Below are 26343 nucleotides of genomic sequence, written 5' to 3' on the forward strand. Positions count from 1 at the left end.
TTTAAATATTTAGTGCAGTTCTTATCTTTTTGGTTTTATTTTTTAGTTTATTTCATTAGAAAATATTTTCAAACTGTCCAGGGATGTATGTCAGATGTGTTCCCAAATTACACAGTATTTTTACAATTACACAGTGTGAAATGATAAAGTATTTTTATTTTATTGTGTCGGAAGAAACCAATTTGATACAAGCTTTAGACAAGATTTTTTTAAGCCAATACAGTTCAGTTTGCAGAGCAGGTGGACCACTAGCAAAGCTCACAGTGATGCCCACAAGACAGTGGTCAGCAGCCCTTACACACATGAATTGTAGCATCGCTCAGAACTGAGAAGTAACCCGGAGGAAGAGTACCAATGCACTGAGCTGAAAGCAGAAGGGATGCCTGCTGCACCGCGGGTCAAGTGCAGGAGCTGTGAACTCAGGTGGCTCTCCAGTGATGAACGGTGGTCATGAAGGCCAGAGGAGTCCTGAGGTTTTGAGGTCCTACTAGTTATTGGACATCTGCGTGCGTGCAGAATTTGAAAATGAGAGCACTGAATCTTTCTTTTCAGGGTGTCAAAGACTGAGCAAACTGTCAAAACTGACAAATCCTGCAAGCTCCATAGCTATGTGCTTCGTAAAAAAGAACCTCGCTCACTGAGTTTCTTGGTCTGAGAAGCTGACATTGCTTCTGGTAGGGAGGGTTGTGGTTGTTCTGGATGGACAAGAAGAGGGGAGAAGAAAAAGAAGAGGAGGAACAGGAAATTAGCTGTCTTGGGAAGGGGAGACGGAAGAGGGGAAGGAGGAAGGAGCCAGAGCCAAGTCCCCCAAGCCAGGGGACCCAGAAAGCCACTGGATATAGCATTGTAACCTAGTGAGAAAAGATGAGTTGGGAAAAGAAAATTGCCAATTAAAAAGAAAAAATATTGCTTTCTAAAGTAAACCTTGAAATTATTGCAGGAGAAAATAGAATAAAAGTAGAGAGAACATAAAAATGAAATCAGGGCAAAAAAGAGTCTAAAAGGCTTATGTTGGTGTATGTTCATTTTGCATGGAATGTGCATTATTTTTTCCCATGTATATATGTACATATGTATGTATGTATGTATGTATATATGCATGCATGCATGTATGTGTATATGTATGTATGTATGTAATCATTATAAGCCTGATGCCAGAGCCCTCCTTCCTCTCTTCCCAGTCCTGCCCTCACTCTCCACTCCTCCCGTTCTCCCCTCTTCTTCTAAGGGAAGTGGGGGGGGGCAAGAGGTATCAACCCCTCCCTGGCACCTCAAGTCACAGCAGGACTAAGTGCATCCTCTCCCTCTGGGGCCTGACAAGGGAGCCCAGCTAGGGGAGAGGGATCCAGTGGCAGGCAACAGAGTCAGAGACAGCCCCTACTCCCATAGTTAGGAGACCCACTTATTGACCACACTGTTCAGCTACTAAATATGTGCACGGGTTCTAGGCTCAGTCTAGGCATGCTCTTTGGTTGGTGGTTCAGTCTTTGTGAGCCCTCATGGGCGCAGGTTAGCTGACTCTGTAGGTCTTTTTGTGATGTCCTTAACCCCTTCTGCTCTCTCAATCCTTTCTCCCACTCTTCCACAGAGCTTGAGTTCAGCCTACTGTTTGGCTGTGGGACTCTGCATCTGCTTCCATCAGCTGCTGAATGAAGCCTCTCAGAAGAGAGTTGGGTTAGGTTCCTGTCTGCAAGCATAGCAGAGTATCATTAATAGTATCAGTTGGCTCTCTCCCATTGGGTGGGTCTCAAGTTGGGCCAGTCATTGGACTGCCATTCCCCTGTGTCTGCTCCATCTTTTACTGCTATACTTCTTGTAGGCAAGATACATTTTGAGTACAAAGTTTTAAGAGTGAGTTGGTATGCTCCTTCCTCCACTGGAAGTCCCACTTGGACACAGGAAGTGTTGATTTCATGCTCCTTAACACCCGCTGCTAGGAGTCTCAGCTAAGGTCACCCCCATAGACTCCTGGGAGCCTCATCTGTCCCAGAGATGTTCCCCTAACCGACTCCCACTCTCTCTCCGGGTCTTCCCCTCCTCTCTGCCCACCTGGTCCTCATACCTATTACACTCTGCACCCTCTCTCCCACCCCGTTCTCTCTCTCCATCTGCTTCAGATGTCTATATTATTTCCTGCTCTGAGTGAAATTCAAGCATTTTCACTTGGGCAAGCCTTGGATACTTTGGTTATATGTATTATATCATGGTTATCCCATGCTTTATAGCTAAGATCCACTTATAAGTGAGTACATACCATGTGTGTTTTTCTGGACTGTGTTACTTCACTCAGGAGGATCTTTTCTAGTTGTATCCATTTGCCTGCAAATTGCATGATGTCCTTGTTTCTAATAGTGGAGTAGTATTCCATTGTGTAAATGTGCCATATTTTCTTTATCCATTCTTCAGTTGACAGGCATCTAGGTCATTTCTAGTTTCAGACTATTATCAATAAAGTTGCAATGAACACAGTTGAGCAAGTGTCCTTGTGGTATTGTGGAGCATCTTTTGGGTATATACCCAGGAGTGGTATGGCTGGGTCTTGAGGTAGATCTATTCCCAATTTTCTGAGAAACCTTCAGATTGATTTCCACAGTATCTGTACAAGTGTGCACTCCCATCAGCAATGGAGGAGTGTTCCCACTTTTTCCCCATCCTTGCCCGCATGAGCAGTCATGAGTTTTTGATCTTAGCCATTCTGATGGGTATAAGATGGAATCTCAAATTTTTTTTTCTGGAGGCATGGTTTCACTGTGTAGCCTTGGCTGTCTTTGACTCGCTTTGTAGACCAGGCTGGCCTCGAATTCACAGAGATCTGCCTGCCTCTGCCTCCAGAGTCCTGGGATTAAAAATGTGCACCACCACACCCATCTGGAATCTCAAATTTTGATTTGCATTTCCATGATGATTAAAGATGTTGAACATTTCTCTGCCATTAGAGATTACTCTGTTGAGAATTCTGTTTAGCTCTGTACTCCATTTTAAAATATTATTTATTTTATGTACGTTAGTGCTCTCTCTTCGTGTACACCTGCATGTCAGAAGAGGGCAAGAGATGGTTGTTAGCCACCATATGATTGCTAGGAATTGTATTCAGGACCTCTGGAAGGGCAGACAGTGCTCTTAAGCACTGAGACATATCTCCAGCCCTCTGTACCTCATTTTCATTCAAGTTATTTCGTTTGTTGATTTTTTTTTTTAGCTCTTTAAATATTTTAGATATTAACCCTCTGTCATATGTAGGGTCGAAGATATTTTCCTAGTTCGTAGGCTGTTGGTTTGTTTTGTTGACAGTGTCCTTTGCTTTATAGATGTTTTCAGTTACATGAGGTCCCCTTTATTGATTATTGATCTTAGTGCCTGTGGTGTTGGTGTTCTGTTCAGGAAGTTATCTCCTGTGCCAATGAGTTCAAGGCTCTTCTCCACTTTCACTTCTATTAGATTTAGTGTATCCCATTTTATGTTCATGCCTTTGGTCACCTTTGGCTTGAATGTTGTGCAGGGTGATAAATATGGATCCTGTAGGCTTGGATCTTTTAAAAAGCTACTTTATTTGGGGTTCTTTTATGCCTCTACCTCCCTTTCAACCCATATATCCTAAATAGGATAGAAAGAAAGTTAACAGGGACAGGAGAAGTAGACCTTTTTTAGACTCAGTTCCCTGGGGTGATTCCACCCTTTGTCATCAGGATCCCAAAAGACCTGTTAAAGAGCAAACCAGAAATTCAACAAAAACTACCACAACTGCAGCATCTGGAACCCAGAACCTCAAAGTGTTCTCTGGAGTGGTTCTCTCTAGGAACTTCTCGAAGTGAAGTGATGAACAACCAAGCAATGTGAAGCAATGCAAAAGTGATTGATCTTTGTTCTTTGGACTATTTATACTCTCCCATAGTCCACACAGGATGTTTTGCAGCTGGCAAAGACCATGTCCTCACATGAGGCACAAAGATCAGGTGACCTCTCACAAGTCTGTTTCACATCCCACACTTGGGATCAAAACAAAAGCATGTTTATACTCACTACAGACCTAGTTGCATTCTTCTACATATCAACATCCATTTAAACCAGCACCATTTGTTGAAGATGCTATCTTTTTTCCCATGTTATGGTTTTGGCTTCCTTGTTAAAAAAAATCAAGTATCCAAAGATGTGTGGGATTATTTCTGGGTCTTTGATTCTATTCCATTGATCTACTTGTCTTTTTTTTTTATGCCAATACCATACAGTTTTTATTATTATTATCGCTCTATATAACATCACTTGAAATCAGGGATGGTGAAACCTCCAGAAGTTCTTTTATAGTGCAGGGTTGTTTTATTATCTATCTTGGGTTTTTAAATTTTTCCATATGAGGTTGAGAATTGCTCTTTCCAGTCTGTAAAGAATTGTGCTGGAATTTTTAATAAGAATTGCATTGCACCTGAAGATTGCTTTTGGTAAGATGGCTAGTTTTACTATGTTAATTATACATATCCCATGGGCTATCTTTCCATATCCTGATGTCTTTTTCAATTTCTTTCTTTGAAATTTTTGTCATACAGAACTTTGACTTGCTTGATTAGAGTTACGCCAAGATATTTTATATTATTTGTGGCTATTGTGTTTCTTCCCTAATTTCTTTCTCAGGCCATTTATCATTTGTGTAAAGGAGGGCTACTGACTTGAGTTAATTTTGTACACAGTCACATTGCTGAAGATGTTTATTAGTTGTAGGAGTTCCCGCATAGAATTTGGGGTCACTTATGTATACTATCATATCATCTATAAATAGTGATACTTTGACTTCCTCCCTTCCAATTTGTATCCCCTTGATCTCATTTAGTTGCCTTATTGCTCTAGCTAGGACTCTAAGTGCTGTGTTGAATAGATATGTAGAGAGTGGGCAGCCATGTCTTGTCCTGGATGTTAGTGGAATTGCTTTAAGTTTCTCTCCATTGGATTTGATGTTGGCTATTGGCTTGCTGTATGTAGCTTTTATTGTATTTAGATATATGCCTTGTATCCAAGATCTCTTCAGTACTTTTAACATGAAAGGTGCTCGATTTTGTCAAAGGCTTTTTTAGCACCGAGTGATGATGATGATGATGATGATGATGATGATGGTGTGTGTGTGTGTGTGTGTGTGTGTGTGTTTCTTTCAGTTTGGTTATAAGGTAGACTACATTGATGGATTTTCATATATTGAACTATCCCTGGGATAAAGCTTATGTGATCTTGGTGGCTAACATCTTTGATATGATTTTGGATTTGGTTCATGAGTATTTTATTATTTTTTGCATCAATGTTCATAAGGGTGATTGGTCTGAAATCCTCTTTGTTGAGTCTTGGTGACTGTGGCCTCATGGAATGAGTTTGGTAGTGTACCTTCTGTTTCTATTTTTGTGGAATAGTTTGAGGAATATTGGTGTTAGCTCTTCTTTGAAAGTCTGGTAGAATTCTGCACTAAAGAAGTCTGGCCCTGTGCTCTTCTTGGTTGGGAGACTTTCAATGGCTACTTCTATTTTCTTAGGGGCTGTAGGATGATTTAAATGGTTTACCTGGTGTTGATTTAACTTTGGTAGGTGGTATCTATCTAGAAACTCGCCCATTTTATTTAGATTCTCCAATTTTGTGGAGTACAGGTTTTTGTACTAAGATCTGATGATTCTTTGGATTTCCTCAGTGTCTGTTGTTGTATACCCCTTTTCATTTCTGATTTGTTAATTTGGATGCTGTCTCTCTGCCCTTTAATTAGTTTGGCTAATGGTTTGTCTATCTTGTTGAGTGCATCAGTTTTTCTTCAGAGTTTGTACTTACATATTTCTGAAACCATGAAAACAGACGGCTGTGAGTTCCGCTGCTGAATTCTTATGCAGTCATGCAGAGACACTACTGCATATGAAAATAAGTAGTGGAGATTAAGAGACCGTTCTGTTTGGAGAGACTTTCTTGTAGAGCAGGCCTTCCGCGTTCTTAGTCACGGCCCCCCCCCCCCCCCCCCGTCCACTTTCGACAGCCATATACAATGCTTTCCCATGTCTGCGTGTCAGCCTTGGGCAAATGACCGAAGGCTATCCAGCTTTCTGAGTTTTGACATTTGAAGAGATTTGCGATTTTAATTATGTACTTAATGTGTGTGAGGGAATGTGGCCCTGTGAGTGTAGGACCCTCTTGGAGCTATAGGAAGTTGTGAGCCACCTGTAGTGGGGGCCGGAAACCGAGCTAGGTCCATCTGCAAGGGCACTTCATTTTCATGTTCTTAAACGCGAAGCCGTCCCTCCAGCCTCCTCTTATGACGTTTGAAGCCATGAAACTCTGTTCTGCAGAGATTTGACAGGCTGGACTACGCACATGCGCACTGATCCTCATTGGCTTCAGCCAGTTGAAAGTCAGGCACGCGTGTGTTCACGAACACCCTTGTGTGTTTGTGTCCACCAGGATGGCTTGACAACAGCTGTACTGCCAACTGTCTCTGCAGTTGATAGACACTAAACCAGGAAGCCGACTTGAGGGGGCGTTGGGGAGAGACTTGGCTAGCCTATGACATATAATAAATATTTGGAGCAGGAGGAGTAGGCTTATTATAATATCATTGATATTTAGATATGGAATCGGGGCTAATTACTATATATATGAGATTAAAAACAGGAGGGGTGGATTTATAATTTGATACGAGATAAGGAGAGTCAGCTTGTTATAATAATCGCGATACTGCGGCAGTTAACGGTTTTGGCTGGCAATAACTTCGTTTGAGATGGGAGGAAAGAACAGCCGAGGGGGAGAGAGGAGTCCTTTTGGTTTCCCGGACTTCTCTGTGCTCTATTGCTGTCAGAAGAAGAGTCACCAAGAGACGCCCTTGGGTTTCTGCAGTATCCAGGATCGGAGAAGCCAGCTGTGCTTTGGGACTCAGGATCCTGCTTACTTAGACGTGGCATATTTTCCCGACAATGATCTGCACATGGCGGCCTGTGCGGGAGATTTACCTTTTGCGCGGCTGTACTTCAATCTGGGTAAATACGAAATCAATCACAGAGACAAGGAGAATAGGTAAGAGATCCTTCATACCTGGGGAGGGCTGATGTGAGAGAAGACACCTTTACTGGCTCTCAGGTCAGGAACAGGGGCGGGGAGAGCCCAGCTCTGCTCTTTTCCACAGCAGCCTGTTTCAGCCGGCGCAAGGGCAGAATTCTGGTTGCTTTCCCTTCCCCCACGAACCCCTTTAGAGAGTAAACAGACTATCTAAAAGTGCTAACTAACAAAATTAAATCATTTTGTCTTAGTGTACACATTAGGAATTCAACACGGCATATGTTTTAAAAGGCAAATAACAGGGCCAACGCTGTTGCACTCGCCTGTAATCCCAGCACTCGGGGAGGCAGAGGCAGGCAGATCTCTGAGGCCAGCCTGGTCTACAAAGTGAGTCCAGGACAGCCGGGGCTACACAGAGAAACCCTGTTACAACACCCCCCGTCAAAGGTCAGAAACAAAAAGAATATTCTTCATAATGTAATACTATCAAACCTAAAAAATTTTCAAAATCCAGTATTCATTATATATCTGTCTGTCTATCTATCTATCTATCTATCTATCTATCTATCTATCTGATGTGTGTTGTAAGGAACTGAACTGCAAAGATAGCTGAGTGCCCCTGTTACTGCTGCTACATATAAAAGTTGTACACATCTCTACTTCTTGGTTCCAGTAGGGGGGAAAAACCCACCGCACTTAATTTTTCTCAACCTGCCTTAAAATATCAAATCATTAGAAGAACACAGGGTTATTAAAAAATTACAGTATACCCACTGAAATGAATATCTCACCTTTGAAGGACGCATAGGCAGACTTAAAGGAATATTAGCATAGTCAGATATAGTTATGCTAAGTGACAACTCAGTTTGATTATATTCACACCGACATTGATTATGGATTTTTAATAGCAAGCTATATATAAAAATCTGATGTGTTACTTTTAAGCGTTTGAATGACAAGGGAATTTTTCTCTTTTATTACTTAAATCAGTGGTTTTCGACCTTCCTAATGCTACGACTCTTTACTACCACTCCTCATGCTGTGGCGACCCCCAGCCATATAATTATTTTCATTGCTACTTCATAACTGTAATTTGCTAGTGTTATCAATCATAATGTAAATATCTGTGTTTTCTGATGATGTTAGGTGACCCCTGTGAAAGGCTCATTTGACCCTCTATAGGTTAAGAACCATTGCTTTGAATGTCTAATGTGAACACTTGGGGTCTTGTGGTCATCTTTTGATTTCTTTCTAGTTTATTTTCAGCGATCTAGACTATAATCTTTCAATGCAGTGTGTTGGCATTGAGTTCTGCTCTGTGACTCCTGCGTGGTGAGTTGGCAATGGTTCTGCATGTACTTGTGCTATTCCGTCAAATAGTTATTTGAAGAGTAGGACTGTGTTCACACACAGATGAAAATCTTACACTTTCTTTTAATTTTGGGTGTACATATATGTATTAATATTTTCTGTCAATACTTAATCTTTTCCGAAGAGAATATTTGTATCTGTGCTTACAAATTTTTGTATCATATAAGTATTATTGAACATGCTTTTATTCTATAGAGACCTATGCAGGCAAACAATTGCAGACTGATTGTGCTGGATAGTTTTATGTCAGTTTGACACAAACTAAAGTCAACTGAGAGAAGGGAACCTCAATTGAGAAAATGCCTCCATATGGTCAGGCTGTAGGGAAGCCTGTAGGGCATTTTTAAAATTAATGATTGATGGGGGAGGGCCCAGTGCATTATGGGTGGTGCTATCCCTCTGGTGGTCCTGGGTTCAATAAGAAAGCAAACTGAGCAAGGCCTAAAGAGCAAACTAGTAAGCAGCACCGCTCCATGTATGTCAGCTCCTGCCTCCAGGTTCCTGCCCTGTTTGAGGTCTGCCCTGTCTTTCTTTGATGATGAACGGTGCTGTGGAGGTGTAATCCAAATACTCTTTCTTCCCCAAGTTGCGTTGGTTATGGTGTTTTGTCACTGCAATAGAATTCCAAACCAAGACACTGATAATAGTTATGAAAATAAAAGATAGCAAATATAAATGGCTATTAATATTGCACAAGTATTGTTTTATTTTTACAATACTTTCTTTATAGAATCATGACTCCCTGCCCCACAGTCTTTTAATCCATTCAGTCTCCAGACTTACCAGAATATCTACTATGTACATACTATCTTTCAGGATACACCTATCCTTGAAAATTTGTGTTTCTTTTCCCAGAGTAGCAATACTGACTAAAATAAATTATACCTCCTCATTTGACTCTGGCAATTTCTTTCTTCGGCTTAAAAGGTTCTTGAAAGCTAAAGCCGTGATTACTGTGTGCTTAGATTTTGCTACTCTTATTGCTGTTTCTATTGTATTTGTAAGAAGTAAAGTTTATTAAATGAGAAAGGCACAACCAGACTGCAATGGACCCGTGCATATAGGACTATATTCTAACCCATTATTTTGAGTACTAATAACAATCTAAAAGTTACTACCATTTATAGTTATAAGACAGGAGAAAGGCACTCCAGCTTCTGCATCTTAGCAGGAAGAGCATGAGTGTGTGGCCAGCTTGGACAGGAAGATTTCGTCTCACTTAAAAAATTACACGTGTTGAAATATTGAATCTGTAAAACACCTACAAAATGGGTATAGTTGTATTGTTTTTACGGAATACCATGTATGTTAAGTTGAAGTAATATGATGTCTAGAATGTTATAAATAACATTTTCTTAAATATATATGCATACATACATATATATATTCTCAAGAAATATCACAAGGTTTCATTTTATTGAAGCACAAATGAAGCCTAGAAAGGGTAAGAGATACTTGTAGTAACAGAGTTTAGAGTAGGATTAAAATCCGCCTGGGTTTGAAGACAAATCTACACCCCACCCCCAGACTCATGAATTTGAGCACTTTGTCCTCAGGTGGAAGCTCAGTTTTGGAGGTTATAAAATCTTATGAAAAAATGGAAGGGTTTTTTTTTTGGATCAGGCCTTAGTTGGGGGTATGGCCAGCTGTTAGTTCCAGTGCCTTCTCTGTTTCCTGAGCACTACCATGAACATGTGGCTTATAGAGCGGAAGACCTGCATTGCGGTAGGAATGTGGGCAAGTCTGGAGCTGCATGTTGGAGAAGTGCTGTGAGCAGAGCTTAGTGACCTATCCTGAAAGTACAGAAGACAGAAAGCCAATTGGAATACAGGAAAAGACGCACTCTCCTGAGTCTTAGAAACAAGGGGGTCTGTAGTAAATTGGGACAGAAGCCATTTGTGCTACATTCTGGCAAAGGATCTGTGTTCTATATCCTGAAATTTTAAATGAAGCAGATTTATATTTTTTGGAAGAAATTTCACAATGGAAAACACATTTATTCAGAAGGACATTACATATTTGTTTAAAAGGCACATGCACTGTCTGCTATTTACCAGTCTCAGTTAATACTTGTGTATATTGAGAAAGTGCACTGTGGTTTCTCTATAGGACTGCCATGCACTTCGCCTGCTTCTATGGACATCTAGATATGGTGAGGTATCTCTGGAGGCGTGGCTGTGAGATTAATGTGCGTGACAATTGTAACATCACACCGCTGATGAAGGTAGACCATATGCATCATTTTAAAAACGAGATGATTTTTGACTTACATGAAAATGAATTCATCTCATGTAAACATAACTAGTTGATGAGCCCGTGAGCGTGGATCATAAAGCCTTCGAGTTGACCATGTGCTTCTTCTTACAATCCCTTAAGGCCGTCCAAAGCTGGGAAGAAGAAATCGTGCGTTTTCTGCTAGATCATCACGCTAACCCGCGCATTAAAGACCACAGGGGCAACACTGCTCTTCACTATGCAGTCTATGCCGGGAATTCAGCAACAGCTGCCAGGCTGCTCGAGTACGGAGCAGACATTGAGGAAAGAACGAAAGTAAGGATCACTCTGCTTAGAAACAGCTGTGATGTATGCAGGGCTAATCACCCGTGTTTAGAAGCTCACTCACTCTCTGAGAGAAAATGCTTAGACATTTGGAAGGGAAATCATGTTAAGTATTGGCACTTTGGAAGGTGGAGTTTTCTTCTTTACACTTAAGACAAATGTATGTGAAAACACTGAGTTTTTTAAAGGTAAGATTTGTATTTTATTCAATACTTTAAAAACATTTTTGGTAAAAATTAAAGATAAATACAATAAGGCATTATTAGCCTTGAAAATAATCATCATGTTAAAACTCAAAATAATTTTAAGTGGAAATATTGATGCTGTTGACAAGTTCTATCAGCCACTTGTCTAGTCATGGTGGTGCTAATGGAAGAATATGAAAACAAATTTATTAGAAATATTCAAGCCAATTTGCAAATTATGTAGTTAGCACAAAATGCCAGGAAGGCTTTGTTAATTGTTTAGAAAATTTCCAGTTTCTTTGCATGGATAGGGCATTCTTCAGTTTGGGATAATTTTGCCTAGTTTAAGAAAGGATGTTCCTAAGTTAAAAACATGCCAGGGGCCAGGATTTAGAACACACAACTGATGTCGCATTGATTTCTCATCGGGAGATATGGTGACTATGCAATGGAGAGGTTTCAGGGTGCTCAGGAGGGGCACTGGGACAGATTACTGAGGATTAAGGAGTTTATTAGAGCTAATAACACCATGAAACACAGAGAGGCAGGGCATGGAGGGCCTCTAGTAAGAGCTCAGGCCCCAGCACCAGGAATGGATAGCCCCGTGGGAGTCGCTGAGAAGAGGAGTCAGTCTAATGGCAGGTGTGAGTCTCTTTTCTATCTTTTTTTTCTTCCTTCCTTTCTTTTTAAAAGCACTTTAGGGTGGGAGAGTTTTCCCAGTGCAAGCCTGCCATCAGGCTCTCTGATTCGAAGGCACAAGGCAGGGAAGGGGTTAGGGAGAAGGAATTGTGGCTAACCAGTCTCTCCTTTGATATGAACTCACTACCCAGGTGAGAGATCCTGACCCCAGCAAGTCTCCTAACTGGAGACTCACAGACAGTGGCTTAGTAAGAGGCCGGTGAAAAGGGGGCAGCTGCTGCAAGTATTGTGGCCTCGGCAGCAGCTAGAGTCTCGCGTTATGTTCTTACACTCTAGTCTTTTGTTTATATTTAAAAAATAAACCTAGAAGTGATTTTATAGAAAAGGGAGGCAAAGGAGTAGATTCAAGGGACAGTGGGTGTCGGCCACATTCAACTGTTCCAACAAGGATAAAGTGTCATGGTGGACCTTCCTCTTCTCCACTGGGGAGTCGGGTGTGGGCCGCTAGAAGAAAGGCTGACATCCACACTCACTCACAGGAGGGAATCACTGAGTCCAAGCAGTGTGCTGGACAGGGTTCCAAGGACCTGAATCAGAATGCAGATCCCGGATCACTCTGTGGATATAAAGTCAAGACCATTATTAAAAGGAAGTAAGGAAGTCCAAGAAGAGCCTCCAAACCATTTTGGAGTTGGAATTAGCGAGAAAAGGGGATAATTGAGATAAGATTTGAAATTTTGATTTTTGAAGACGTTGTGAGGGAGACAGATAGCAAAGTCCTAGTAGGGTTGCTATACTTAGGTTCCATCTCATTAAATAGCCTTTGAATAGTTGACATAATAATGTGATGTCATATGTAGGGGAAAGTAATAGATTTGGCTATTTTTTTTGTTGTGTATTTTTGAGATTATAATTTAGTTAGAATGTTTGTCTCTTCTTTTCCTCTCTCCAAATCTTCCCCCCCCCGTTCTCCTTCAAGTTCATGATCCCTTTTTTCATTACTTGTTATTACAGATATAAATGTATATTCGCACATACATATGTTCATGTTCACATACACACACATATATCTGTTGAGTCCGTATACATTTGTATGTATGATATGTATGCATGTTTTCAGGGATGACCATTTAGTGTTGAAAAATAAATTTGTGGGCTCTCCCTCCCCTGGGGAGGACTACCTCTCCTCTCTTAGCTTTACCCAGTTGTTTCTAGCTCTTTGTTTTTTTCCTTTTTTTATTATTAATTTATTCATATTACATCTCAGTTGTTAGCCCATCCCTTGTATCCTCCCATTCCTCCCTCCCTCCCTCTTCCCCTCCTATTCCCCTCCCCTATGTCTGTGACTGAGGGGGACCTCCTCCCCCTGTATATGCTCATAGTCTCTTCTTGGTGACCTATTATCCTTCCTCTGAGTGCCACCAGGCGTCCCCATCCAAGGGACATGGTCAAATATGGGGCACCAGAGTTTGTGTGAAAGTCAGATCTCCTTCTCCACTTAACGGTGGAGAATGTCCTGTCCATCGGCTAGTCTGGGTAGGGGTTGGAAGTTTACTGCCTCTATTTTCCTTGGCTGGTGGGAAATAGAAGGATCCAGAGGGTCCTGGAAAACTACAGGCAGGTCTGGGCCCTGGGGTTTCTAGATCTTTGTATCGGTTCAGGCCTCTTGGAATCATCCTCAACCCGTTTGGCATGTTCATTGGTGTCATCCTTGGTCAACTCACATTTTGGGCAGTTATGTTGGTGGGACTTTATGGGTGTAGCTTCTGATGTTGCTAGGAGACAGCATCTCAGAGCAAATTCACCGATGCTCTGGCTCTTACTGTCTTTCTATCTACAGCAGTGTTCCCTGAGCCTCAGGCGCGGGAGTGTTTTGTAGATATATCCACTGGGATTGGGCTCCACAGTCTGCATTGATTGCCTGTGGTCTCTGTCTGTTGCAAAGGGCAGTTTCTTTGATGAGGTGTGAAGACTACCCTTATTTGTGGATATACAGAAGAAAGTGAGAAGAAGGTGAAGGGGATAGCAGGATACACGTGCTCTGATAGGGAAAATGGGAAATGAGAGTGATTTTGAGTGGGGAGGCGGGAAAATAACAGAAATAATTACCAAAGTTTACTAAGGAAGACATTTCCAGATTCTACTCTCTACTAGTCATAGTCTAATCCAGACTTAAGTAATTAATTTTGTCTTCTGTATCTGATAACCACATTGACATAAAAATGTTAAAATTAGCATTAAAACAATTACAAACATCTCATCTCTGAAAAGAGCAAAGATAACAGACGAGAGAGACTGGTGCTTTAATCTGAGCTACATCAGAACCCCTACTATAGTAAGTGGAGTTAAAGCCAGAGGCGTGGCAATCTAGTTGGTTTGACCTATTTAATACATATAAATAAGAAAAAGTTTGGCTCAGGCATTAAACATGGGTTTAAAATATAGGTGTTCCCAAAATTGAGGGGCGGTGTTGTTAATTTAGATCTCTTTCACCCTAATTATACTGATAAGAAAATTCCTCTACAAAGTGAATCGTAAGATAGGGAAAGTACTTGTATCCTTTTAAACATGGAAACTTGACCTAAATAAGGTAAGGGGTCTGGGTAAATGAACAATTATATCAAGTATTATCAAAGTAAGGACATGATATCACTTTCACCTGTACCAAGTGGCACACAGAGAGAAGCGGGAAGACAGAAAAATACGAGTGGGGGGCACCTCAGCTCTAAAGGTAATCTGGGCAGACAATGGGAAAGCGATATTCCTTGAAGAGTTCTGCTGTAGAGGACAAGGAGACTTGTGACACTCATGCTTGAGTGTACTGAGCTGTGGCTGATTAGGTGTTGGGGCAGGGCAGGGGAAAGAACACTATGGCCAGTCCCCAAAACACAAAATGGTCTGAGCAACAGTCCTGGACCATGTCAGGGGAGCCATGTGACTCAGCATGGGATTTTCTTGGTCCAGAGATGAGCAGGCTCCCAAAGATGTGAAAGACTCACTGGTTTAGGGTAAGGGCCTTTGCTGGGTATGAAGGTAGCAGCAAGAGGAGGAGATCATCCTTAAAGTGTTTCAAATTTCAGTAGAGCATCCAAATTTCCTGCACCACTAAGAAAGAGTTTGGAGAGTGTCTTTATTAGGGTTTACTATCACTGCAGCAAAACACTATGACGGAAAGCAAGCTGGGAAGGGAAGGCTATATTTGGATCACACTTCCACATCATTGTTCATCACTGAAGGAAGCAGGACAGGAACTCCAACAGGGGAGGAGCCTGAAGGCAGGAGCAGATGCAGGGCCACAATGGAGAGGCTGCTTACTGGTTTGCTCAGTCTGCTTTCTTACAGAGCCCAGGACCACCAGCCCAGGAGTGGTACTACCCACAAGGGCCTTGGCCCTCCATCATCAACCCCTAAATAGGACAATACCCTACAGGCTGAACTACAGCCAGATGTTACTGAGCCATTTTCTTAGCTGAGGCTTCCTCCTCTCAGATGACTAAAGCTTGTGTCACGTTGACATAAATCCAGGCAGCACAGCCAGAGCTCAGTTCTGGGATCAGCTGAGACTGATGACGCTAGACTAGGAATTTCTAGTTAATGCCATGGCACAGAGGCAACAGTTTGACTGGGGCGGGGAGGACGTAGGACACATGGCTCTAGGGAGAGGTCAGGTCCAGCATCAGAGCCAACCTGTGGCGGTTTCTAAAAGGAACCCATGTGGCGGCTCTCAGGTCTCTCTTTAAAGCTTTCTGAGGATGTGGTGTTCACGGAATATGCCTGCAGCCAGGCTTTCTGATTCTCAAGCAAAGAAGTGGATGGGGAGCAGGAAGTATGACCACCAACACCCACTTTGATTGTAATTCACCATCTAGGAGAGAGAGCCTGGCACTGGGAAGTCTGTTAGTTCAAGACCTACGGTTGTAAACACTGAAAACCTAACAGTAATAGTGAAGACAGGAATTCTTTAAATGACTTAGCTTTAGCTGTCCTGTGCAACAAATTATTCATGTAAGTAACACCAGGAGAAGGTCATTTGCATTTTAAATTAAATTTCGATGCCCACTTTTTTAATATTCCACATATAAAGGCTTTAAAATAATCATTCACTGATTAAACACACCATCAATAAAGGCATAAATATTCCACAATTTAACTTTAGAATTTTTCTGCAGAAACCTGGAATTTGTGGTCTCATAGAGAATCAAATCCAGTTGACTGATGATCCTGGGCAGAGAGCATGGCATTATCTGACTGCTCCAGGATGCAAGGAACTCACTTCAGCATTTCTTTGTGTCATGTTGTTGGTCTGCGTTAGTATTTGAGTCTACAACACTTGGCTTACGGTATACTATGACATAGGTTTCTAGGTTCCAACATTAAATTGGCATGTTGAAATCTTTCTTGGCTGGTGCTCTACAGATGACTTGGTAGAGAAGAACCATTGCTGCTCTTCCAGAGGACCAGAGTTCAGTTCCTAGCACCCAAGTCAAGTAGTTCACCATCACATGCAACTCCAGCACCAGGGAAACTGGCATCCTCTTTTGGCTTCCACAGGCACCTACATATACATGCACATACTTACATGTGGACAGGCAAACATACTAGTGAATAAGAAATTTTAAAATATTTAAAAGACATCTTTAAAACTATTCTTGGGCTGGGAGTGCAGCTTCATGGCAGATTGCTTGCAGGGCATGCTCGTGGCCAGCTTCATGGCGGATTGCTTGCAGGGCATGCTCATGGCCCCGTGTTTCATTTCCAACATGGCAAATATTTCTCTTGTCTACTATACTATAAGTAATGAAACTCCCGCTGTAACATGTATAAGTCTTGTTTGGTTAATTATACTAGCCAATCAAGATGGGAATATTGTAATATATTTTTTTCACTTTCACTTACATAGTATGAGTGATTTAGTGACCTTTGTTACATTATCACTTATATATCTATGTATATCAACATGGGAATTTCAGTGAGAAGTCATTGGCTTTTAACTTACTTACTTTGACCAAAATGATAAGTAAATAAGTAACTATAGCTAGTAATTAAAGTAGAGCCGTAGTAAGCAGGAATTAAAAGGATTAGACATTTCAGGATAGGTGCACATACCTGTGATCTCAGCACTTAGGAAACGAGAGCAGCTGAAGCATGAGGTCAGGCCACCATTGGCGACACTTGACATTGTGAACCCCCCCAAAAGAATAATAGTAGGGTCAGTATTAACAGTGAGAAAAAATATTTTGTACTGAGTTTCCTAACAGCTATGACATTCAATTTGCAATATGAGAAAACCCACAGACCATCCAGTAAGAAGCATTCGAAGTCCTTTTGAAGACATTAGATCTAATGACAAGTCAAGTTCTGTAGTCAGCCATGTGGAGTGGGAGTGATGTTGATTTCTGGGGTTTTGTGTTGATATAGAACACTTACTTTACAGGGGATAAGAAATTTATCCTAGATCTAAACATAAGTGACCATGATCAAGGAACACAGGTTTGGTTACCCTAAATTCTTACCCTAAATGTTTCCAAAGGGGAATCAGTGTCATGAATGTTTATAGTAATAGAAAAAAAGAGGTCATAAATAGACGATTTTCAAATGCATTGACAGAAACATCAGGTGAATGGATTAAGCAAAGTGGAGAAATCTCTGCTATGGGCCTCAGACACTATCTGATGACACCCTTAGCTTTTTAGTTGGTGTGGGCTACATGTCTGTCTGCAATGGGACTTTACCTAATGATCAAAATATGTCAGCTCACACACAGAGGAGGGAGACATGTCTATTAAGAGGCCTAAAGATGGCCTAGATAATTTGGCTCTGGTCTGAGACATGACAAACTCTTTACAACTGTTAAATTTCTAATCAGTTACTGAGCCTTGGGGAAGGTTGAGTGGAAGGTCCATCTGCTTTCTGAGAACCTGCTTTCACATCTGCAAGGGGTCCTCATGACCTGAAGGTAGAGTCTAAGTTAGTAGAGAAGACTCAACACTTTCCACAATCTACTTCTTCAAATGCTAATGAATAGCTCAAAACACATTGCCACATAAGAATTAAGCCAAAACTAAAGTTACGTACAGTGCATGGTGTTTTCACATTTCACAATAGCTGATGGTCAGAACACAGTCTAATAATGTAATTGTGTGAGGAGAATTCTGAATGCTTGTAAGAAAGCCCCAAGAAAACAAGACCTCACTTTCTTCAAGACACAGAATCAGTCTTGGAGTGTTTTCACGCTCTTCCAGGTGTAGTAACGGAGTACAGTTCATAGAAGCAAAGCTATTTCAGGTGAGCCTTGAGGAGGATTGGAGTTCGTGTCACAACCGTAAACAAAGGGCAACAGTCTGAGGAGAACGCGCTGCGTACATGAAAGCCTAGTAGGGCGGGAAGGAAAGGGTAGTTCTTCATGTACTCCCCTTTGTCCCTTATGTCTCTAGCCCACTTCTTCAAACTCTGTTTCATATGTTTATTCTCCTTGAGTCTTTGCAAAATCTAAGTTTATTTTGCTGTTTTACAGGATAACCTCACACCACTATTGCTTGCTCTCAGGGAAAACAGACTGATGATGGCGCAATTTTTAATAAAGATGGAAGCAAGTGTACATGCAGTTGACTCTCACAGGAGGTACAGTCATTTGGCATATATATATATATATCCTTTCGGTGTTACTCCAAAGTGAATACAACCATACACATAAAAATATTACATTAATAGTAACAATAAGATGAAATTAATGGAAATATACTGAAAACCAAACATAATTATTTGTCAGGCAGAATTTCTGTTTTTCCTTTTTTCTTTCTTTCTTTCTTTTCTTTTCTTTTTTTTTGAGACATGTTTTTTCTTTGTAGCTCTGGTGGTCCTAGAACTTGTTCTATAGATCAGGCTTGCCTTAAACTCAGCGATCTGCCAGACTCTGCTTTCTGAGGGCTGGGATTAAAGAAATGGGTGACCATGCCCAGTTTAGAATTTAAGTACTTCAAAATGAGTGGTATGTAATAGTGTTTATAATCTCTTATTAATATTGACTGATTTCTCTAATTTTAAATCTGATATTAGTACATATGACCTTGAATTAACTAAAATGCATGGCTTTTGTTTAAATATACTTTGGAAAATTCTATATTAAGTATAAAAATAAAAAAAACATTCTAGACTACTTACTTTTCATATAGGCATGACATAGTACATGACAAAGGCAAATTACTGGAGGGAAGATTTATTTTGGCTCGTGACCTCAGAATGTATTGTCTATCTTAGCAGGGAGACCATGGTATAGTATCCCCATGGCTGGGAGACGGTGCGAGAATTCTCTCAAGGATTCCTGTGTCCTTGACATCTCTAGCACCCCGAGGTCCCATTCACAGTTCAACATATAACTCAATTAGGAGCTCTGCACTGGAAACTCCAGCCTGCTACCCATTGCCTGGCCTCAGGGGCTTATTTTTCATCCTGAAACCCTGGAGAAAATCCTCACAATCTCCTAACTCTTGCATTATTTTTGCTCCAAACCAGCACCACATAAATGATGCCATGTTCTGCTTTTAGACCGAACAATTTCAAGCTGCTCTTAGGTATTGGACTGCATTGCTTCCCAGACCTTTGTAGCTAAACCAGAGAAAACACACCTCTAATATATTAAAATATAATAATACACTTGAAGAGTGTACTAAGAATATTCGTGTGGGAGCTGGTTGTGGTTGCACATAATTTTAACCCTGGCACTCAGTAGACAGAGGCAGGAAAGCTGAGTTTAAAGTCATCCTGATCTGTATGATAAAACATACATATTGAGTCCCTGTCCATCTTTGGTTATCAGCATCATTAACTGAAAGTACTATAACCATCTTTGCCACTATTATCAATATTATTTTATATTGGTACTTTACTATACTAAGCACACAAATAATTTTAGTTTTTCAATATGAATAAAAGTTACGGGGCTGGAGAGATGGCTTAGAGGTTAAGAGCACTGGCTGCTCTTCCAGAGGTCCTGAGTTCAATTCCCAGCAACCATATTATGGCTCACAACCATCTGTAATGTGATCTAATGCCCTCTTCTGGTGTACATGAAGACAGCATACTCATATACATAATAAATAAATATCTTTTTAAAAAAGTTATAAGATGTTACATTAGGCCAGGGAAGAAATAGACAAAGCTCCTAAATTTTAATGTATTTCACATAAATTTTCCTTAGTACCATAGTTGTCCATCAAAGATATTAAGTTGGGAATCCTCCTAGGTAATAGATTAATGGGAAAGGAATCTACTAGAGTTCTGTGACTTTTTTTAGCTTTGAAGATAACCCACAGCATTGAATACTGGATCTCCCAAAATACTTATGTCTATTAACAATTCTATATGGTTGGGCAAGCTATTCGGCAAAGCATATGCAATAACCATTTAAGTAACTATATTAAGGTTTGTAACAAGTTACATTTATTTTAGAAATTCTCTCATGTATGCTGTAAGATGTGATTCGCCAGCTATGGTCAGCCTTATTCTACAACAAGGTGTTGACACTAATTTCAAAGATTTATTTGGATGGACTGCTTTACGTTATGCTACTGAAGGCGATCGTGAAGTGTAAGTAGTTCTAATCAACATTAACTGTTTCAATTGGCCACACCAGGTGATAATTCATTGTCAGGTTAGGTAGTTTTAAGATGGACACGAGTTAGTCTACTTTATCAGCTAGAAACCAAGCACAATAACAGATTATTTAGAAGTAGAAATTGGTGCAGGATATTTTAATCCCAAGACATGTTTTATTTTTAATAGTGTTGGTATTGAATACAGGGCCTGTGGACAAGGTAAGACTTCTATCACTGAGGTCCATCCAGAAACCCTGCCTCAGGAGTTTGAAGATCTTCATGCCTAAGGATTTCCAGAATGCTTCATTTCATTCCAAATATAACCCTTGTGCATCAGACACAATGTCACATTTTTATTTTCTAATTGTTTACTTTAGTCTTAAAATGTCCACTTTAGAAGAAAATCCCTAAAATTTGTCTTCTATACACTCCTACTTGGAATTCCAGGAAACCAACTAGTTCTGTAAGTACAAGGGAGTCAGCCCTCTTTCACAGCTCAGAGGAAGAACTTCCGTTAAGGTTTTGCTATGAACGTGGATCTTACAGTACAGTAAAGATTAACAACTGCTCAGTGGTTGCTCTTATTGATTCACATCCCTGAGCTTTTGTGGTAATAGTCACATAATCATAGAACAGTGTCTTCATCTTATATGGATTTTATTTCAAAAATTCTTTATTTTTAACAGCTATGATTCTTAGCTTTCCCCTTACCCATCCACAGTAAACTGACCCTTCCCATCTGTTCAAAACCTTTAAAAAGTGCATGTTTTATTTTTTCACGTTACATCACTATCACAGCATCTCCCCTCCTCTCCTCCTTATCCTGCCATTCCACTCTCTTCCTCCTTTACCCCCTCCCTTACCTTCAGAAAAGGGGAGGCCCCCCCCCAAACCCATCCTGGCACATCAAGGCTAAGCACATCCTCTTCAACTGAGGCCAAATATGGCAGCCCAGCTAGGGGAAAGTGATCCAAAACCAGACAGTGGAGTCCATGTTAGAGACAGCCTCCTCCACTCCACTTGCTAGGGGACCCACGTGAAGACCAAGCTACCCATCAGCCACATATGTGGAAGGGGCCTAGGTCCGTCCAGTCAATGCATGCTCTTCAGTCTGTGCTACAGTCTCTGTAAGACCCTATGAACCCAGTTAGTTACTCTGTTAGTGTTCTGGTGGAGTTTTTGTCCCTTGTGGGTCCTTCTGTCCTTCCCTCAAATCTTCCACAAGACTCTCCAAGCTCTGCCTAATATTTGGCTGTGGGTCTCAGCATCCGTTTCAATCTGCTGCAGGGTGGAGCCTCTCAGAGGACAGTTATGCTAGGCTCCCGCCTGCAAGCATAGCACAGTATCATTAATAGTTTCAGGGGTTGGCTCTCTCCCATTTGGTGGGTCTCAAGTTGGGCCAGGCATTGGTTGGCCATTTCGTCAATCTCTGATCCATCTTTGTCCCTGCACATCTTGCAGGTAAATTTTGGTCCAAAGGTTTTGTGGGTGTGTTGTTGTCCCCCTCCCTCCACTGGAAGTCCTGCCTGACTACAGGATGTGACCACTTCACTTTCCATGTCCCCCAATACTAGGAGGCTCAGCTAGAGTCACCCCATATCCTCCTAAGGCTATGCTATTTCAGGGCTTAAGCTTGTCCTAGAGATGCCCTCCCCCCCCACTCTGTTTCCATTCTTCCATCCTTCCGTCCTGCTCTTCCCACATCTGGTCCCCACCCTCTTTCCCCTCACCACACCCTCTCCTCCACAGTTCCCTCTTTTCATCTATTTCTGATGTCTATTTTATTTCCCCTCTCTGAGTGGCATTGAAACATCCTCCCTCGCATCCTCTTTGTTACTTAGCTTCTTTGGATCTGTGGATTGTACTATGGTTATCCTGAATTATATAGCTAATAACGACTTACATATAAGTGAGTGTATTCAATGAGTGGCTTTCTAGGTCTGAGTCACCTCACTCAGGATGATCTTTTATAGTTCCATTCATTTGCCAACAAATTGCATGATTTCCTTGTTTTTAATAGCTGAGTAGTATTCCATTATGTAAATATATCACATTTTCTTATCTATTTTCTGAATGAGGTACATCTGGGTTGTGTCCAGTTTTTGGCTATTATGAATAAAGCTGCTATAAACATAATTGAACAAATGTCCTTGTTGTATGGTTAAGCATCTTTTGAGTATATGACCAGGAGTGGTAGTGATATTCCCAATTTTCTTAGAAACAGCCAGATGGATTTCCAAAGTGGTTGTACAAATTTGCACTCCAACCAGCAATGGCAGAGTGTTCCTCTTACTCCACCTCCTCTCCAGTATGTGCTGTCACTTGAGTTTTTGATCTTAGCCAGTCTGACGGGTGTAAGATGGAACCTCAGATTCTTTTTTCACATAATATGTTATAATTATAGTTTTCTCTTCCTCTACTTCTTTATTTCTTTCCCACCCCCCTGCTCCTGTGGGTCCACTCCTTCTCTGTCTCTTATTGGGAAAAAAAGGCTTCTAAGAGATAACAGCCAAACATGACAAAATAAAGCACAATAAGATGAAGCAAAATAGTCATATCAAAGTGGGACATAGCAACTGAACAGAAAAAGAGTCCCAAGAACACACACAAGAGTCAGAGGCCCACTGTTTTTCAGGAGTTCAATTAAAGCACTAAGCTAATTGCTATAATATATGCACAGAGGACCTGATGTAGACCCATGCGGGCCATTTGCTTGCTGCTTTAGTCTCTGTGAACTCCAATGTAGCTTGCCTAGTTGATTCAGAGAGCCTTGTTATCCTCGTACCCTCCAAAACAGCTGGCTCCTAAAATCTTCCTACCTTCTCTTTCATGGGATTCCGTCAGCATTGAGGAGTTGATGGAGACATCTCATTTAGACTCTCTTTCTGTATAATGTCTGGTTGTGGTTCTCTGTATCTGTCTCCACTATGATGTACTCTTATTCCTTTGTTTAAAAATCTTAGTATGATTTATTAGTTCAATAATAATGAATAATTATTTGACTAATTTAAGAAGATATGTTAATATGAATTTTAGTTTAAAACTATCCAGTGTCTATTATTTTCTAAACTATAAACACAAATAACAGAATATCTAGTAAATATTACAGCATATCATATTTGCTGAAAGCTGTAATATTTGGACATTAGTTTCTGAGAAGAAAAACACACATAAAGGTTTATTTGGGTTTTTAAAGCAATTCACTGTTAAGATCTAAATAATTACATTGCTTTTATATTTATTTCTTTATATTTTTATATTGTTAAGTTTTTATAATAACTTGAACTAAAGCAGTAAGGTAATTTTCAGAAACCTAAGAGTTTTATTGTAAGAGAAATTGTGTCTAACAATAGCTATTAGTCATGAAGCTAGAAGTGTATTCATAGTTATGATTCTTCTCGTAATGTCAAGATAGCCTAATGTATGAGCTGACACTGATTCGTCACCATTTCTTTGTTATTCCCTTATCTAACTTAATGCTTAATACTAATATGCTCAAGTTCACAGTTTTGAACACTATACAAACTTAACTGACACCACCTGAAACACTCTCAAAAATTTAATATGTTTGGCATGGTTTTGATACCAATATCAAAGTAATGATTGCATATACCACTTTTTTGTATGTCATAGGAAGACAGTACTTTTGGAGTATGAGCAAAATTTAATAAACCTAAGAGAGAAAACTCAAGGTAAGACATCTCTTTCTTGGTAGTTGTATTCCAGAAGAAAATGCCAGGGTAAGGTAGTTCTGATGATAAAAGTTTTCAAAACCAACTGTAGGTTGCATTTACTTTTTTTCTAGGTTAGAGTTCAGAATTATGAAGAAATTAATTATATGAAAATTTCAATCTGAAATGGTATTGTGTGAGAAGAAAATGGTTTACTAATTTTGGCACTTAAAATAGTTTATGTCCTATGTTTAAAAAAGATTCTCAAAATTAGTATATTATATATTCCAATAACCATCACATTGTAGCAAGTTGAGCATGTTATAAAACGGGCCTTTTTATAATATTATGTTGAATCACATAGTTGAACATTATTTACTTAGTTGTATATGTCACTAAACATGAGTAATGTTAAAGCATTTTATTTTTTCTTTCCTATGTTGTTAGTAAAAAAACTTGACTTTATACATTTTCAACCTATTCAATCTAGACTACAACACTCATTATTTCTGTGGTTTTATATAATTTTATAATATTTACACATGAATGTAATGTGTTTTCATCAAACATACTCCTATTTCTTCTATTCCAATTTCTCATCTGTAGCAGCCATAACTCTCCTCTTCCAGTTTCATGTTAATCCCAATTTATCTTTCAATATCCAATGAATCCATTTAATGCTGTTGTGTGTGGATGGGTGTGGTATCATTTACTTGAGTTGGGTAGCTTCTCAGAGCCACCATCATTGAGGAAAACTGGCTCTTCCTCCACCAGAAGCCATAAATACCAATAGCTCCACTTCAGGTTACTAGCTATTGTATAATATACAGTAATACTAGGCTACCTGAAATATATTAGATTAAAAAATATTAACTCTACTAGGTAATGCTAGTCAATAAGGTTTGAATGCAGAGCCCATTCTAGGTAAGAGCTCTAAATCACTAGCTGCTCAAACAATCCCATTAAAATCAGGAATGATGCTGGGCTGTCCATTTTCACCATGCTGTTGCAATATCAATAAAACAGGAAAAAGAAATTGAAGGGATACAAGTAGAATAAGAAGTTAAATTATTCCTATGTGAAGATGATATGATATAACATAAGAGATCCCCAAAGTTCCACCAGAAAACTTCTAGAAATAGTCAACAATTTCAGCAAAGTGTCAGGATACAAAATCAACTTACAAAAATGTACATGCCAACAACAAATATTCTGAGAAAGAAATAGCAGCACTCCTATTCCCCATAGCCTCACAAAATAGAAGTGTGTAGGAATAAACATAACCAAGAAAAATGAAACATCTTTACAATGAAAACTTTAAATCTTTGTTTTGTTTTTCAAGATAGAGTTCCTCTGTATAGCCATTGCTGTCCTGGAACTTGCTCTGAAGACCAGGCTGGCTTCCAACTCAGAGATCTGTCTGCCTTAGCCACCCAAGTGATGGGATTAAAGATTCTGCTATCACCACCTGGCAAAAACTTTAAATTTTTAATTGATTTTTTAAATTTGATTTTTTGTTATATTTCTTTTTTACATATACATTTATATTATTACACATAAATTACAATAAACTACATACAGCAATAAGTAACATAAAACAATCAGGAATTATATAAATGTACATTCATAGTGTTTTGGCTATTTGTATTTGGCAACCTTGAAGAAAATATTTTTCCTATCTTGGTGAGTCTAAAATTCTGCATTTAAATCAGTATCTATCGTACTCATTTCTATCAACTTAAAACACCCATCAAGACGTAAAAGCATCTTAACCCCCAAACAAGTAAGCTTAATTGTAAGACTAAACTATCTGGTCTTCAACCCCATCAGAGACCTGAGAAGGAATAAAATTGGAAAGTAAGTAAACAGGAAGTGCAGAGTAGCAGCTTCCAAAGTGAAAAAAAAATGACAGAGACAGTATGCTGCCTGAATACTCACCCAAAACTCTCTATAACATTGGAGCATCATCTTCAGCCTTCTGGCCCAGTGTATCTGACAGATATATTTGTGAGGCAGAAACAGTTGAGGACTTGCTTACTATATCTTGGCAGAGTTTGGCTGTCAATTCTGCCTGCATTAAAGCTTGCTTATTTTTAGGCAGAATTATGTCTGTAGCGAAAATGAGGACATTTTGCCCAGTGGCTGGTTTGCCGCATTTGAAGCCATCTCCATAAGGAGGTTCTTTGATGTTCATCATCTTCTTTGAGGTAGGCTGGGTGTTGCCAGGAGTTAACCTGTCTTATTATCAAAGAATCTTTAAAACAATAAAAACATCTTTAAATGCCATATTTTGTAGGACTCTGAGGATTTGAAGAC

At 40.0% G+C, this 26343-nt stretch overlaps 1 protein-coding gene across 4 annotated transcripts in view; it reads left to right on the top strand.

Moving 5' to 3' along the window:
- Nucleotides 1–5990: 5990 nt before the first annotated feature.
- The window catches only part of LOC311597711 (uncharacterized protein), a 34532-nt gene continuing 14179 nt past the window's right edge, over nt 5991–26343 (top strand). For 2 of the 4 annotated variants that reach the window (XM_084782011.1, XM_084782013.1), the window contains exons 1-6: nt 5995–7026; nt 10489–10603; nt 10756–10929; nt 18277–18383; nt 20211–20348; nt 23990–24048. In XM_084782011.1, the coding sequence (XP_084638137.1) occupies nt 6734–7026; nt 10489–10603; nt 10756–10929; nt 18277–18383; nt 20211–20348; nt 23990–24048 (886 nt within the window). In that variant the 5' untranslated portion in view covers nt 5995–6733. Of the gene's footprint in view, nt 7027–10488; nt 10604–10755; nt 10930–18276; nt 18384–20210; nt 20349–23989; nt 24049–26124; nt 26235–26343 lie in introns of all 4 variants that reach the window. The other 2 variants (XR_014779327.1, XM_084782012.1) reach the window with 2 other exon arrangements.

The sequence above is a fragment of the Acomys minous genome (assembly GCF_964271855.1).
Source record: "Acomys minous genome assembly, chromosome: 5".
Lineage (NCBI taxonomy): Eukaryota > Metazoa > Chordata > Mammalia > Rodentia > Muridae > Acomys > Acomys minous.